The 15,186-nt window shown below is 37.9% G+C and overlaps 1 protein-coding gene across 6 annotated transcripts in view; it reads left to right on the forward strand.

Annotated features, from left to right (window-relative positions):
- PTPRM (protein tyrosine phosphatase receptor type M) overlaps positions 1 to 15,186 on the forward strand; it is a 790,604-nt gene that overhangs the window by 294,459 nt on the left and 480,959 nt on the right. For all 6 annotated transcript variants that reach the window (XM_012745929.2, XM_012745922.2, XM_012745925.2 and 3 more), the window contains exon 4: positions 14,340 to 14,418. In XM_012745929.2, coding sequence (XP_012601383.1) covers positions 14,340 to 14,418 — 79 coding nt within the window. The remainder of the gene's footprint in view (positions 1 to 14,339; positions 14,419 to 15,186) is intronic.

A 15,186-nucleotide genomic window follows, 5' to 3' on the forward strand; every position in this document is an offset into this window, starting at 1 on the left:
GGCTAGACTCAGGGACGGGAAAACTGGGTCTTTCCAGGGCTGTTTCTCTTCAGAATGGGCATGAATGGCATCCAGTAATCCATGCAGCAGGTTTGGTGGTTTATTAGTTAAGATCCATCAATCTCCATTCCTCTACCCTTGGAATAATGACAAAATGAGCTATAAATTCCTTGCTTAAATTATCTTTGTAACCATGTACCTACAACAATTTCTGGCCTCTGATGAATGATAGATAAATGTTTTTTGAATGGAAGTAGAGAGGTAGTGAAAGCTCTGTTAGTATGTATGTAAATTGTTAAGATCTTTTAGAGTATACTTTCGCAATAAGTTATAAAAGTATTAAAACTTAGATATGTCTAAATTAGCAATCTATTATTAGGAATTTTTCCTAAAGAAATAATGGGCAGTGATTGCAAATAATTAATTAAAAGGATATTTATAGCAGCTTGTTTATAATAAAGAAAAATCAGAAACAGTATTATTTCCAACAATAGAGGCTTTGTTAATTTAAGCTACCTCGAAACAAAAATTCATTTTGTAGTGATTAAGAATAACGTTATAGAAGAAAATTTAGTGATGCATTTAAACTTATGTTATTAAATGGGTAAAACAGGTATAAAGAATTTGTTAAATTTCACTTTTAAATTTAAAGTATATAATAAACACTAAAACATATTTTGAAATAAATACATAAAAACTGGTATCTCCATAGCTAGTGGGATAAGAGGTGATTAGATTTTTTTCTTTCTGCCATCTGTCATATTCTCAATTTTCCTCAGTATACATGTACTGTTTTTGTTTATAAAACAAAAAAGAGTAAAAATTAGTTTTTTTCCTCCAAAAGGAAAACTCTATTTAATCAATACCCTCTTTTTATATAAATGTACTAGTAACCAATCAGTAGTTTAAGTAAAGAATATGGCCTTGGGAACAGAGTTTTCTCTTTCATAGAATTAAAAAGCAAGCAGGGGAAGTGGGGTTTGGCTGGGTTAGGCTTCAAAAGGTTTTTGTATGCTGTCCCAGGCTAAGAAGCTAAGTGTGATTACAAAACTTCTTTTGGAGGAGACCTTCCCAAAGCAGGGAAGATCCAGGTCTGGAATGTTTCCAGTGCCCCTCTGGGACCTATTCTAGGCTCTTCCTCAGCCTTCAGGTATCTACCAGCTTGGAGCCAGTGGGACACACTCCCAGACAAGATAGGAAGCTGTGTTCTGTTCTTCGCTGCCCTGATGTTCTTCTCTTTGGCCTTATCAGTGCCCACGAAAAACCTCTAGAGAGCTCTCTTGAGACCCTTCACAGCCTCCAGAGTCACAAAAAACTGATTTAGCATGACATTGGCAGTCCGATCTGGAATTTCTATTTGCCTTTTACTTACCTAGCTCAGAGAGTCAAGTGCATTAAAGTAATGGTTTGATTTATAAACAGTCTTGGGAGAGCAGACTTTAAAAAGGAATTATCAAACTACATTGAAAGTAGAATGGTCCTATATATCAGACCATTGTCATTCTCAGTGAATTCTTACTTTTTTGAGCACCTTTGTATAAAATGTTTTGCCATCTCAATTTTGAACCTCTGATCCTAACTCCCAAGGCCCCTTCTTTTCACTGTGATCACATGACTGAGTAGTGCATGATTTACCAAATTAAATCAGAACTGTTAAAGTTTATTGCTTCACTAGTGTCTTAGTCTGCTGGGCTACAGTAACAAAATACCATAGACTGGGCGGCTTAAATAACGGACATTTATTTCTCATGTTTTTCAAGTTTGGGAAGTCTGGTTGCAAGCGTAGTCACATTCTGGTGAAAGCTCCTTTTCTGGTTTGCAGATGGCCATCTTCTCACTGTGCCTCACATGGTAGAAAGTAGGGGGTGAGGGCAGGCTGGAATGCAAGCTCTCTCATGTTGCTTCTTATAAGGGCACTAATCCCATCATGAGGATTCCACCCTCATGGCCTTATCACCTCCCAAAGGCCCCACCTCCTAATGCCATCACATTGAGGAAGATTAGGGTATCAGTATGAATTTTGGGGGCACACAAATATTCAGTTCATAGCACTGATTGATTCATTAGGTTAGCTTCATACCTTGAATTTAAAGGTGGATTTGGTAGAGATTTTTTAATACCATGTTGCTAAGTTTTTAAGAACCTACTGATCAACACCTTAAAGGGTATATATCTACTGAAAAACCACTTATTCATTTAATTCCCAAGAACTCCAACCCAGCACCAGCCTTTGAAATTTTAAAGGCAGAGTTAAGGTAGCACTTTTCTTTCATTTCCCCTTTATCTGCTGGGTAGTAAACATACTGAAGTCATTACCTTAACAGCAACATGAGCTATTAAGTAAATGGCACATTGTGGATGCTGTGAGAGGGATGTCAGCAGGAAACTTCCCTAACACTAAGCCATTGGCTTTAAAATCACCATGTAAGACCTGAATGATGTTTCCCAGTTGGGATGAGCAGGACAAGCTGTATTACCAGATATGAAGTAAAAGTAAACACATACCACATCCCATTTCCACTCCCAGCCTAAGGTGTCAGCATCACTGGAGATGGTCATTAAAAAATGCCCACGGCAAAAAAAAAAAAAAAGCTAAAACAGTAAGCTGTCAGGTTCTGCCAAGAGAGGGTTTCGTTGGGCTGCAGATCCACTGCCCAGCCCGTGGGGCAGCGCACCTTTACCGAGGAGATGGCTGTTGCATCTTGATGCTCTTAGAAACAGGAATCATGCAAGAGCCCATCTGCTTGCAATGTGATTTCCCATACAGATGTTTTTACAAGGAGTTCTGTACTGGCTTGAAGATGTGACTACTATATTTCTAATTGTAAAATATAAAACAATATTTTTCTGGTATTATGTGTGCATACATGCATGTGTGTGTCATTTTCTTTTGTGAACATGGTACATAAGACTCAATATCGAAATGGTGCATTCTTTGGGTGCAGGTAGGCTGTTTCTGGGCCTGAAGGCTGAAGACAAGATAATAGGGCCCGGGTCTCTAGAGGAGAGGGTACCATTGAGGGATCCTCTCTTAGGATACAGGGAGTCAGCTCCCCCTGGATAGCACCTCTATATTATTGTGTAGGCTGTACGATACATTATAGAGATCTAAAAAAGTAATGTAAGGTTAACGTGTACTTGAAATACTAGTATATTAAAATACTTTATTTCTATAAAATAGTTTTTATGCTAGTAAGTAGTTTTGATATGAGTTAAGATGGATAAATGAATGCATTTAAGGGAATTTCTTATTATAAATGGTGTGAAAATGGGCAGCATCAAAGAACATACACTTTGGGTTTCATGGAAGTGGGCTCTGCCCACTGGTAAGCATGGGTGACTAAAATGTCATGAGCCTCACTTTCCTGATTACAGGGCTGTGCAGGGTGTGAAGATGGAATGTGATGACTGTGCAGGGTGTGAAGATGGAAGGAAAAGCATGCTTGGGACATGCTAGCCTCTCAGTTGATGATGGTGCTTGTTTAGCCACCATTAAGACTGCTAAGGTTTGTGGAAGACAGAAAAAAGGGAACAGTTGATAGTTGAGTGCTTTCTCCCTGCTAAGGCACATCCGAAATGTGTTTAGTGCAATGTGAAAAGGTGTTAAATAAGAAAGGGTTCCAGGAACAAATCCTTTTGTGTAACACTAGGTGAGGCAAAGCGAACCAAATTCCTTTCTGTCAGAACATTCCAGAACTGCTATCCTGAGCACCAAGTGTGCCGTCCTGGGCTCTTTAGGGCCCTGTTTCTCTTTACCTCCTGGGCCTTCACCAAGAATGTCCATTTCTCATATAGTTTTTGCTGCAAAATTGGAGCTGTATTTCATCTTGGTCAGAATCAGAGCTTTGCACTTGTTGGATTTGGGGACTTTTTAATCAAACTAGAACAATTACCCTGTGTACTTTTGATAAACATAGTAGGTCTTTTGGGGCATCTCCTGTTGTCATAGTCTTTCCCCGACCATTATCATTATCTTTATTTAGGCATTTGTAGAGTTTTGAAAACTTTCTTAGCAGAATAGAGTGTTCTTGCTACAGTAGTCATTTTATGTAGCTTTTACTATCTATGGTAGAATAGCGTTCCACAGGTGCACATCTCAGTGGTAACCTGCACAGAATACAGCTATTGCAGGTTAATTACTGTTCGTTAAAACATGAATTGTCAAGTATTTGGTGATTAACAGACATTTAATTCCTTAATTAATGTTTTTCCTAATTGCTGCTACTTGTACCCGCCCTTGTGTGGCTGGGAACAGCAGGGAGGTGTAGGCTACCTGCCCTCCTCGGGGCACCTGTTTCCTTTGATTTAGACCTGGACTTTCTGTCATTGGAAGAATAATATTTTCCTCTCACATCCACCCTCTTGCTTTATTGTGCTGATAAAAAACATAAAAGAACTTGGCTTTGATTCTGCCATCTCCTCCTCGTTCCTCTCTCCTAACCCCACACCCCTGAAGCAAAAGAGCCACGATTGATTTCTCTGGGTTCTAATCATGCGTGCATCCACAGAAGCCTCTGGAATCTCACCTGCACAGCCTTTCTCCCTGCTTTGAGAAGACAACAATTCTGAGTACAGTCAGAGGCTAGGGAGGGAGTGACCTTTAATATAAATGTCACTTTGAAAAGGGAAGAATTCACAGGTAGCCTGGAAACCCCCTCCTCACTGCCTCTCCAGGAAGGGAGGGGATGGTGAGGCTGGCAGGCCCAAGGGAGATTTGGGGATAAAGTCATCAAATATGAGAGTCTTGTTGGCTTCCTAGAGCCTCCTTGTTAAAACAAATTCCTTAGATATGCCAAAGAGTCCCAGGAGGAAATGATGAGTGGATTCCAGCCAGGCCCTGTTCTACATTTTTTGTGCAAGAAGGACACAGAGGAGTTTGTACTTTGGGGAAGGTAGGGGAGGAGGGGGCCCAAAACCAAGATTTGCCCTTTGTAGGTCTGACATCCTTCCTGGTAAATGAGGCGTTGAGGGAATAGGAGTGACTTGATTTTACCCATCCCTTCACTTTTAGCTCCAACCTTTGTTCTTTGCACAACTGCCCCGGCACCTGCTTTTTTCCTATATTTGCATCCAGCCCACTAATTTTCTAGGAAGTCACATGAAGTGGCAACAGGCTCGACTACATATGCTGCTTAGAGATGGTGTTTCAGAGCTGAATCTGTGAGTGTTTTCCAGCTTGTGTTCCACAAATCCAGGGAATGTTAGGAGACATTAGTTGACCAAAGAGGAAGAAGCACTGATTCAGGCAAAGTTGAATAGATTCTGTTGTGCAGGCCATTTGTGAGGCTGAGTCTGTTTTTGAATCTCCAGGATGGGCACATGGCAAGTGTGGGTGCCCAGCTGGGGTCTGGGCATCAGTTTGGGCTTTTGCAGAGTAGCTCTTGCATCTAGTGTTCCCTGAAGTATGCTTGGGAAATACTGATACGTACCAATTGACAATAGAGTGTACCTTGACTCATAAATTCCTTGACTATGGCCCTTACTCCAAGTGCAGGACAAGTGAATTGCTTCATGCCTCTTGACGATGTGGGGAATTGATGTGGAAGTGATATATAACTCTCTCGCAAGCAAGAGAGCTAGTCTAAGCAGCTGCCCCATACTCTGCATTTTGCGCTTAAAAAAGACAGTATGTTTTAAGAAAACACTGGGGCCGCCTTAGGTTGTCACTTTAATATTGACACAGAGCGGCATTTAGGAAGTAGAACAATTTGTGTGATGTTCTTTTTATCCTCAAAGATTGTATTTCTGTTTATTTTTAAAAACTTACCACATCTCTAAATATGATTCTCAACTTGTACTTATTATTTGGTTATCAAGGATAAGTTCTTCTGTTGTTTAGCGTCTGTATCTCTGTGTGGTCTGCTGCTTCTTGCATATCAGCACTGTCTCTTATAACTTTGAAGGTGTGAGTTTTTTCCCCCTCTACCTTAATTTTAATCCACATCCTGTTTTATAAAATATTCGAGTGTGTGAGTTGTGTGACCTTATCACATTCTTTTCTAAATGAGAACGGGTAACAAAAAGAAAAGTGAGGAAAGTCATGTTTATTGGTAGGAAGAATAGGTGAAGTCATTTAAGAATAGGCCTGACAAGCTCTAATAATTATCTTCATTGCCAATTTTGCTGTTCTTTGAGTGCCATTACCTTTCCAAGAGTAGATTTTTATTTTCCGATAACACGTCGACATAAACAAATGCTGGAATACTTTGCTCCTTTCTCAATGTGCTGTATTTTGTGGCTTAGCTTTGGCTCTTTAATATTCTGGACACTTTTCTTTACTGTATGTATTTTTATTTTTTATTTAACTCATTTGACAAAAACAACATAAAGTTTTTGTAAAAGGATAGGACCCAAGTTTGCTTTTCATTTAAATCAACAACCTGAAGGATCTACTGGGTAACGTGTGGGAGGACAGACATATACCATTTAATCCCCTGTGTTCTGGGGGATTGACTAATGACTTCCACCAGTACATTTTCCTTGGCGGTATCTGTGTTGGTAAGCATCTCCCTTTTCTTTGTTCACACATAGCAAGGGAAAGTGGCAGGATGGAAAGCTAATTTTGCTCTTCACTGAAGCAGGGAGGATCAGAGATGCTGCGATGGTAAACTGCTTCCCCATCTCCAGTTTGGCAGGCATCTAAAGGATTGCCTGATGTCAAACCTCTCACAGGCCAGCATCCAGGATGGCTTTTCACGAGCAAATGAGAGTACCAGTCAGTGGTTTAACTGGCAGTTCCTATCTGAGAGCAAATGGCTTCTCCCAGAGTCTTTAGAAGCTTTAGGGATACAGCATCGTGTCTCCTGAGATGTTATTAGTTGAGAGAGTGAATGAATACTGATTCTCTCTATTCTACATTTTCTTACATCCCATGGCTGCAAATATATCCGGGAGCCATCAGCAAAACAGTACTTTGATAGAAATGGGGATTCAGAGTGAACCAAAACACACTGATAGAGTTGATTTTCAGCTACTTTCCATAGTCATGTTCTACGGAGTCACAGAGAATACAGAATTAATGAATACTGGACTGTTGCTTCCATGGGAAATAAGGGGTTAGTTTCCTCTGGTCACAATTTTTGTCAACCGATCGATAGCTAACCTTGTTTTATGTGTGTGTCTGTTTAAAGCTGCCCTATGTAATTTATGTAGTTGATTCATTGAGAGTGAACCCATGGCCAGCAGCACCATAATCCGTGCCTGGGGGAGCTTCTCCAACACTCGTATTTTCTCTTTAAGGCTCATGGCAGCATCCTTGCACTTAGCAGCACTAGACTAAAGCACTACACCTGGGGCCATTTTAAAAAGCAAAATCACCAATAAAAAGCACAAAAATGTGAAAAACATGGCATTAAATAGACCACAATAAAGGATACATTTTTTATAATATGAAAGCTGAAACAAGAAGACAGAGGATTGCCTTGTTTGACCTTGCCTGGAAACATGTGCCTTGAGTGACTCAAATTTTTGCTGCTCTGTACATGTCTGCAAATGACCATGACAGCTTTGCAAGTATTGATTTGGGGGTTACAAATAAATTTTGAGGAGTAGGCAATTCACAAATACAGAATCTGTGAGTAATGAGGATTGACTCGATTTTCTGTTAAGCCAAGTCTAAAAAAAAAATAAAGGTGACATAAAGTGAAGTTCTGTGTTGTGACAAAATTATTCAAGAATAAGAAATGATAGCTCTGTGATTCTGGCATACTGATACACATCTTTTCAAATAATCACAATTTAGGATGGGTTAGAAGGATACGACATTTTTTTAAAAAACAAAACAAAACCGTGTTTGTTTTGGCAAAAATAAAAGCAGTTAGTCCAAATCTAACAACAAAGAAAATAAAAGATCAGATGAGATCTAAGGATCAGATTTTAATATTAAATTATTAAAAGTTCCCAGTAATACAGTGTCTTTATAGAAGATCTGACTTTTAAATGAATTGATTTTCATGTCATTTTATTTTGCACATTGTTTTGGAGGTCTCCAAAGCAATGAGTTTTTTATGGCTTTGTTTTGATATATTGTAATTACATATTATTTAAAAACATTTGGTAATGATATTACAAGCTTACTTGGGCATTTAAAATACTACACATGTATAATTGAAAACAAGTCAAGGCAGGGGCAAGGTCTTCTCTCTGCCATTGCTGGAGTCTGAGGCTCCCACATGGAGTGCAAGGGATATTATATTTGGCTGTGATAAAGTATTGTTTTTGACACATGCTTTCTTGTTAACCGGAGTAATGTCATTATATTGGTGAGCCAAGCAGGAAAGTTTTCTCTAAAAATAGGAGGCTATATAGTAAATATTTCAAGCTTTACAGGCCAGATGCTCTCTGTGGCAACTGTAATACTTAGCTCCGCTGCTGTTGTAGGAAAGTCATCATAGCCAATGCGTAAATGACTGAGCATGGCTGTGTTTCAATAAAACTTTCTTCATAGGCATTGAAAATTGAATTTTGTATAATTCTCATGTATCACAAAATATTATTCTTCTTTGATTTTTTCCAAGTGGTGAAAACTATAAAAAACATCTTTAGCTTGTGAGGAATACAAAAGCAGGTGGTAGAAAAGCTTTGGCCCATGGGTTGTAGTTTGCCCCCTCTTGTCTTAAACTTGGTGTTGTTAAAACTATGTCATATCACTCTTCCTTGCATCTGTGTTTCTAGGTCAAATAGATGATTATTCTATCCATTTCCTAAATCTGGAAGTAAAATGTTTAGAACATCTATATCTACGTATTGAAGGACAGATATGAATGTGTATATATGTATGGTTATGTATTTTTTTTGTGTGTGTAAGTATATATTCATCTTATATATATATATATAATCTCTTAAACTTGCTAGTTGAGGCTGTTTGATAACATGAAAATAGTCCAGACTTGGAAGTAAAATAGACCTAGGATTACACCCCAACTCTTTAAGTACTTGTGTGACCTCAGAAAAATTACTTACCCTTTCTGAGTCAACCTACTCATCCTTAAAAGAGAGTTAATACAATCTACCAGGTATGTTTAACTGGGGAAAATTAGATAACATATACAAAAGTTACCTGGGACACAAAATTATACAAATAAATAATTTTTTTTTGGATTACTGAATTATTTCTTTTTAAAAAAAGATTTGGTGTGGGCTCCCTAAAACCCAAGCCTTACATCTAATATAGAAGATTTTCAATATCCTGTTCTGTTTGATAAAACTAAACATGGCACATCCCCAAATTAATTTCTTACACCTTTCTTTTCTCTTGTTTCAATGATACCGTTGGTGTTCTCATGTTACTGTTTTGTCTGACCTCAATCTTTTTGGACCTGGATGCTGGCATTTTAAACATTCCTTTGCTTCCCACTGGGTTCTGCATACACTTGTTTTGCTTCGCTGGAGCAGTAGTTCCTTCAGTAGAGTAGTTCCTTGTTTGACAAAAATATTAGTTTTGCTTTGAAGCCTTCCTGGTAAGGGCACTGGCTTGAAAGGAGGACTAGGTGGAAAACTTGCCAGATAGCATGAATTCATGACAACAAAACCTTTAATGGGATTCTAAAATGTATTTTTAAGAAACCAGATTAAGATGGGCCTCATCTTTTGATCTGCATATTTTAAACCTTGTATGTTATTAAGAAAAAAATTTCTAAATGGTCAGGTGTTTAAAATAAAGTTAGTAGTCAATCTAAGACTGCTCTATATATAGCATCTAAATTCAGATATCTTCATTTAATCATATTTATTTCAAAACAGGAAACTTTTCAGTACAAGTCATAGCTACTTTATAATTGTGATATGTATTGAAACTGTTATATACTGAATTGTAAACTTGATGAAGAAGCTAATAAAACTTACTTAGGAGTTTATTAAGAGCTATAAAATGGTTTTATGAAAAATTTGCTTCAATTTTTAAAGAAACATTAAAGTTACTGCTTATATCTTATAACACATAATCGACCTTCTTATGTATAAACACTTAAATATGTGACATAAGAAACTTTTATTTACATATTATATACTAATTATGTAGACATGCACACATAAACAACCACAAAGGATGTTTTCCTCTTCTTGTCTCTACAATTACCTCTAAGTTAGTCAGTGCTGGAACCTACCAATTTTGAGATGTTTACTTTCAGAAGTTTCTAATTAACTGAAAGGGGCAAGCCATTGTTCTTTGAGTGTATTTATGATCAAATTCTGTCTTTCTTTGCCGCTTGATTTTCTAGTTGGAAAAAAGACTAAGGGGACCAAATAAAGTTGCAGAGAAAAGCATGAATTTAATTCTTTTGTCGTGGCCTTGTTAACAGGTCATCCTGCTGGGAAATTTGGAGGGCATTGGTTTGTAGCTGAGTCTCTTTGCCTCTGATCTAGTAGAGATGAAGGGTAAATACTTGCTGGGACATCCATGGTTGATACCAGCAGGCCAGAACTTTGTACTGAAGATTGTGTTGTGTCATAGGCTTCTGGCTTGTGTGGCTGAGAGGGAGTATGGTTCTGTGGCCAAGAAGGGCCACATTTCTATGAGCACCTTATTGTGCGAATCTGTCATTTGGCTGTTGTTTATTGTTGTCGTCTTCTGTTCTTTCATCATTCATGTGTGTTATTTCTTCTCTAACTAAAGCTTAAATTTCATAAAACTGTCTAATTCTTTTAGATCCTGTAGTAAATATTCTATAAATATTTGAACTAAAGGACTCAGAAATTTTTATGTAAAACTTCTAAGGGTCACCCATTCTTTGACATTGATGGGAGAAAAAACAGATTCAGAGAAGGTAAGGTGGCTTTTCTAGGACTGTAATTTTCTTTGCTTTTTTCCTTTCACTCTCCTTGTCTTTGGAAGGGCCGTAGCCCTCTATTAGTTTAAATAAAATATTATGGATTAAATTTACACATACAGATCAACTTAAAACAGATAAACATGAGCATGTTTTGTACGAACACTGTATTTTAAAAATTAATGCATCCCTTCAAAGAATAAGGATAATTCTTCTAATTTTTTATTAGAAGCTTCATCTATTATAGTTGATAAGGTAAATCATAATTTCTACAAGAAGAAGGACAGTTTTGATGCGGCAAGGGGTCTTCATTTGCTCTTTTCATGATATATTTCAAGTGCTTATCACAGCGCCTGGAAGAGAGGTGGCACTCAGTCGAATCTTGAGTCGAATGAATGAATGAATGGATGAATGAATGAATGAATAAGAGGGAGGAATGGAGCAATGCAGAGAAGATAGATGGAATGTAGGAAGGTCTGATGGACATTCTAGATTTGGCTTTCAAAATACATTTATATGATCAGAGTGATGGGTAGCTGGTGGCAGTGGCATTGGTAGCCACCCACTGGCTGTCCCTGCAGTGGCCATTGCATCAGAACAGCTTGCGGATTCCTGCAGTGCCTATCTGGGGCCCTGTTTGGAGGGCCTCTGGATGCTTTTTCCTATACTTGCTCTCAATAATCCATCTTCATTTTGTACTTTCCATTGTCCTCTTATAGACTTTAGTAGTAGAGAGATAAATTAGCAGGGTCCCCTTGCAAGAATATCCATCTATTTCTTCCTTTCTCTTGTACTGTCAGTGAACAAAATATATTAAGCTTATGAATAAGATGAAGTTTGATGTCATTTTTGTTTTTCTATTGTGCTTCTTCTCTCCCTTGTTTTATATTTTATTGCGATAGCATTGTGGCATGGTGTCATCTAGCCTAGGAAGAGTTTCTGGGATGACTTCTTGTACCTGTGGTCTAGGAAGCCTCCTGAGGTTTTTCCACGTTGGATTCTGCCAAGTACTTCCTCCAGTTTTTCATTCATCACATAAACATAAATGATGCAGTTCTAAGATCGAAGTTTCTGCTGGGGCGATGGGTAGAAGCAAAGACATATTTAGAGTGAGAAAGATTGAGTTTAAACATTAATCTACACTAGATTCATTCAGTTTTTTGACATTTGCTTTGTATCTAAAGCTTTTCATTTTTTGAAATATGCAATCCTTGAGGAATTTTTATATGAAGGAGTAATATCTTCATAGTGCATGCAGCATGTGCTTAGTAAATGGTGAATTTATAATTACTTTTATAAATTGAATTTTTTATGAAAAAATTATAGAGTTATATATGGTAGTAAAGAATAATAGGGATATTCCTATGTTCATGTTACCCAGTTTCCCCAAATGGTAACATTTTGCAAAACTATAGTATGATATCACAACCAGGATATTGACATTGTTACGATCTACAAAGCTTATTCAGATTTCCCCAGTTTTGCTTGTACTCATGCACCCATGTGTGTTTAGTTCTGTACAGTTTTTTTTTTAACCTGAATAGGTTTGTATATCCACTACTGCAGTGAAGATGCTAAACAATTCCAGCAACACAAGGATCATTGAGGTTGTCTTTTTGTAAGCAAACCCATCTCCCTCCTGCCTCGTCTTCCTTTGTCCCTAACACTTGGCAATCACTAATCCATCCCCCATTTCTAATATCTTGGCATTATAAAATGTCACATAAGTGGACATAAATGTTACATAATGTTACATAAATGTAATCATAAAGTATGTAATCTTTTGGGATTGGCTTTTTTCACTCAGCATTATTCTCTGTAGCTTCATCCAAGTTGTGGGATATATCAATAGTTGGGTGCTTTTTATTGATGAGTAGTAATCCAAGGTATAGATGGACTACAGTGCGTTTAATCATTTACCAAGTGAAGGACATATGGGTTCCATTGTTTGGCTATTATGAATAAAGCTTCTGTAAACATTTGTGTGCAGGTTTTTATATGAATGAAACTTTTCATTTCTCTGGGATAAATCTCTAAGAGTGCAATTGCTGGGTTATGTTTTAAGACTTATGGTCTTCCTATTATATTATGAGTCACGGTCCCCCTGGTAATATGGTTTCTTTCTGGTTATAAATGGAAGTTAAAATAATGTTCATATGGATCTTTAAAATAATAGCCAGACAGCTGACACTTTTAGGCAATTAATCAAATTAAGAAAATTGATTGTCCTCTTACTGATTGTTCTTTTTTAGCCTCAATTTCTATGATGTGGCTCTCTCATCTCACAAAAGTCCATCATTCTTAGAAGCTCAAGGAATATTGCCCTTTTCCTCCTGTCTTGCTCTTCCAATGATAAAGGAATTGCTAATGCCTTCTTGATTTCAGCAATGTGAAAAATTTTATATCATGCTTCCTTTAATTCAAACCTCTGCCATCTGAATTTCAGTTAGCCCAGTCTCTTCTCTGTATTAATTAGGGTATCTTTCCTGCTGTCTCATTCCCTCAAGCAGAGTCTTACCTGGCCACAGCTCACCTGTACAGCCTCAGGTCCTGATTCTCCTCTTCCTCTCCATGATCCCGCCCACCTCAGGCCCCTCACAGTTATCCTCTTCACACTCTCAGCTCATTCTCGCCCTTTAGCTCAAATCTTACCTCTTCATGGGAGGCCTTCAGGTAGTCTGTACTTGTCCTTCATAACACTTACTGTATTTTGGTTTTTGGTCATATGAAACCCAGGACCCCACATGTTTCAAACTGGTCAGAGAGTCCCCTTCAGAATTGTTACCTAAATCTTAACATCACCCCTTGAGGGGAAAAAGAAACCTAAATATGTGTATAGGTGTGTATGTTTATCATACAATAAAATATTATAAAGTCCTTAGACTTTTCTCTCATGCTCAGTATCTCTCACAAACTTGACCATGTCTCTGGGTAGGGAATCCTTTCCATTTTCTGAAACTCTTGGACATGTAGCCACAAAGACACTTCTGCTTCTATGCCCCAGCTCCCATCCGGATAGTTTACTCACCAACACACTGCTGTCTTTGCTTAGTCCTCTTTCTCTGTACCTCCTTGCCTTTGGTACAATGTGCTTGTTGCTCTCCGCTAAGCACACAAAGTATCCTTTCATTGTAGGTTTTCTCAGGGTAATTGCCTGCCCTCTGATTTTGGTCAGTCATTATTATAATATTATGTCTGTGTGATTATTTGATTATCTTCTCTCCAAAATTTAAATTCTGTGATCTTAATGACCTTGATACTTTGCTCCCTGCTGTATCTCCAGCCCTTTATACATGACTCCAAGCCTCTGTTTTATAACTATCCACTGTCCTCTGCCTTACCAGGTGAGTCCTTGAGACAAGTGCTGTCCAACTCACCCTCTATGCACTGACCTCCCTGAAGACTGGAGTGGGGTCTTACTTATTTTTGTCTTGTAGAACCTGGACCATTGATAGCAGATGTTAGGCACATGAATGAATGCATGAATGAGTCAAACTGTATTTTTATATAGTAGATAGTTGGTTAAAGTCTAACAGAATGAGTGAATAATGTAAATCTTTCTCAATTTTCTAGGTGGTTTTTGAAGTGATAACTTCTGGACACCAAGGCTACCTCGCTATTGATGAAGTGAAGGTGTTAGGACATCCATGTAGTAAGTTGTCTTTACTTTTAAATGTCTGGATACATCCTTGGGGGCCATATTTATATTAAAGATTAAGAGAAAGGACTAAACGGGGAGAGGTCATCCTATGAAGAGAGTTCCCTGACAAATCTCCATGTCTTGGTTTGCCAGCCCAGAAATTTAAAAACCTGTATTTCATTTGGAAGTGTGATGGTTTGTGTGTATCTAAGTATCTTAAAATGAAAATGAGGAAAGAGAAATAAAGGAATTTTTTGGTATGCTTGGACATCCTTGCAAAAGAAACTGTTTATTCATTGCCATGATCTTTGGATTTCACCTTTCAATAGTAGCACAAGGCTATATATTGAGAATTCGTACATTTTGTTTTAAATCCAGTATTTTTTGGCACAGTTCCTTAGTAGTGATCATATAGTTTCAAGCAACACAGCCCCAAACAGGCCTAGGATCTGTCAAATATAGGACACCTATGTAAACTACCTAGAGACCCCAGAAATGGCCTTTTCTTCCTCTTTTAAAAATTAGTACTTTAAAAAAGTACAATGGGTGATAAATGCACACTAATTTAACATCCAGTACAAACAACTCTTAATAGTTTGTTATGTGTATGTGTACTTTTTTCCTTAAATAAGTGAAACAGCACAGATTGCCAGCCGTATTTCTTGCCACCACCCAGGGGCCACCACAGTGGTACGCTCATCGTACCTCCATCTGTAGAGTCTCTAGTGCACATGCCACAGCAGTTGACTGTAGCTGCTTTAAGCTGAAAAGGTGTTCTGT

Source organism: Microcebus murinus, chromosome 17 (genome assembly GCF_040939455.1).
Source record: "Microcebus murinus isolate Inina chromosome 17, M.murinus_Inina_mat1.0, whole genome shotgun sequence".
NCBI classification, from domain to species: domain Eukaryota; kingdom Metazoa; phylum Chordata; class Mammalia; order Primates; family Cheirogaleidae; genus Microcebus; species Microcebus murinus.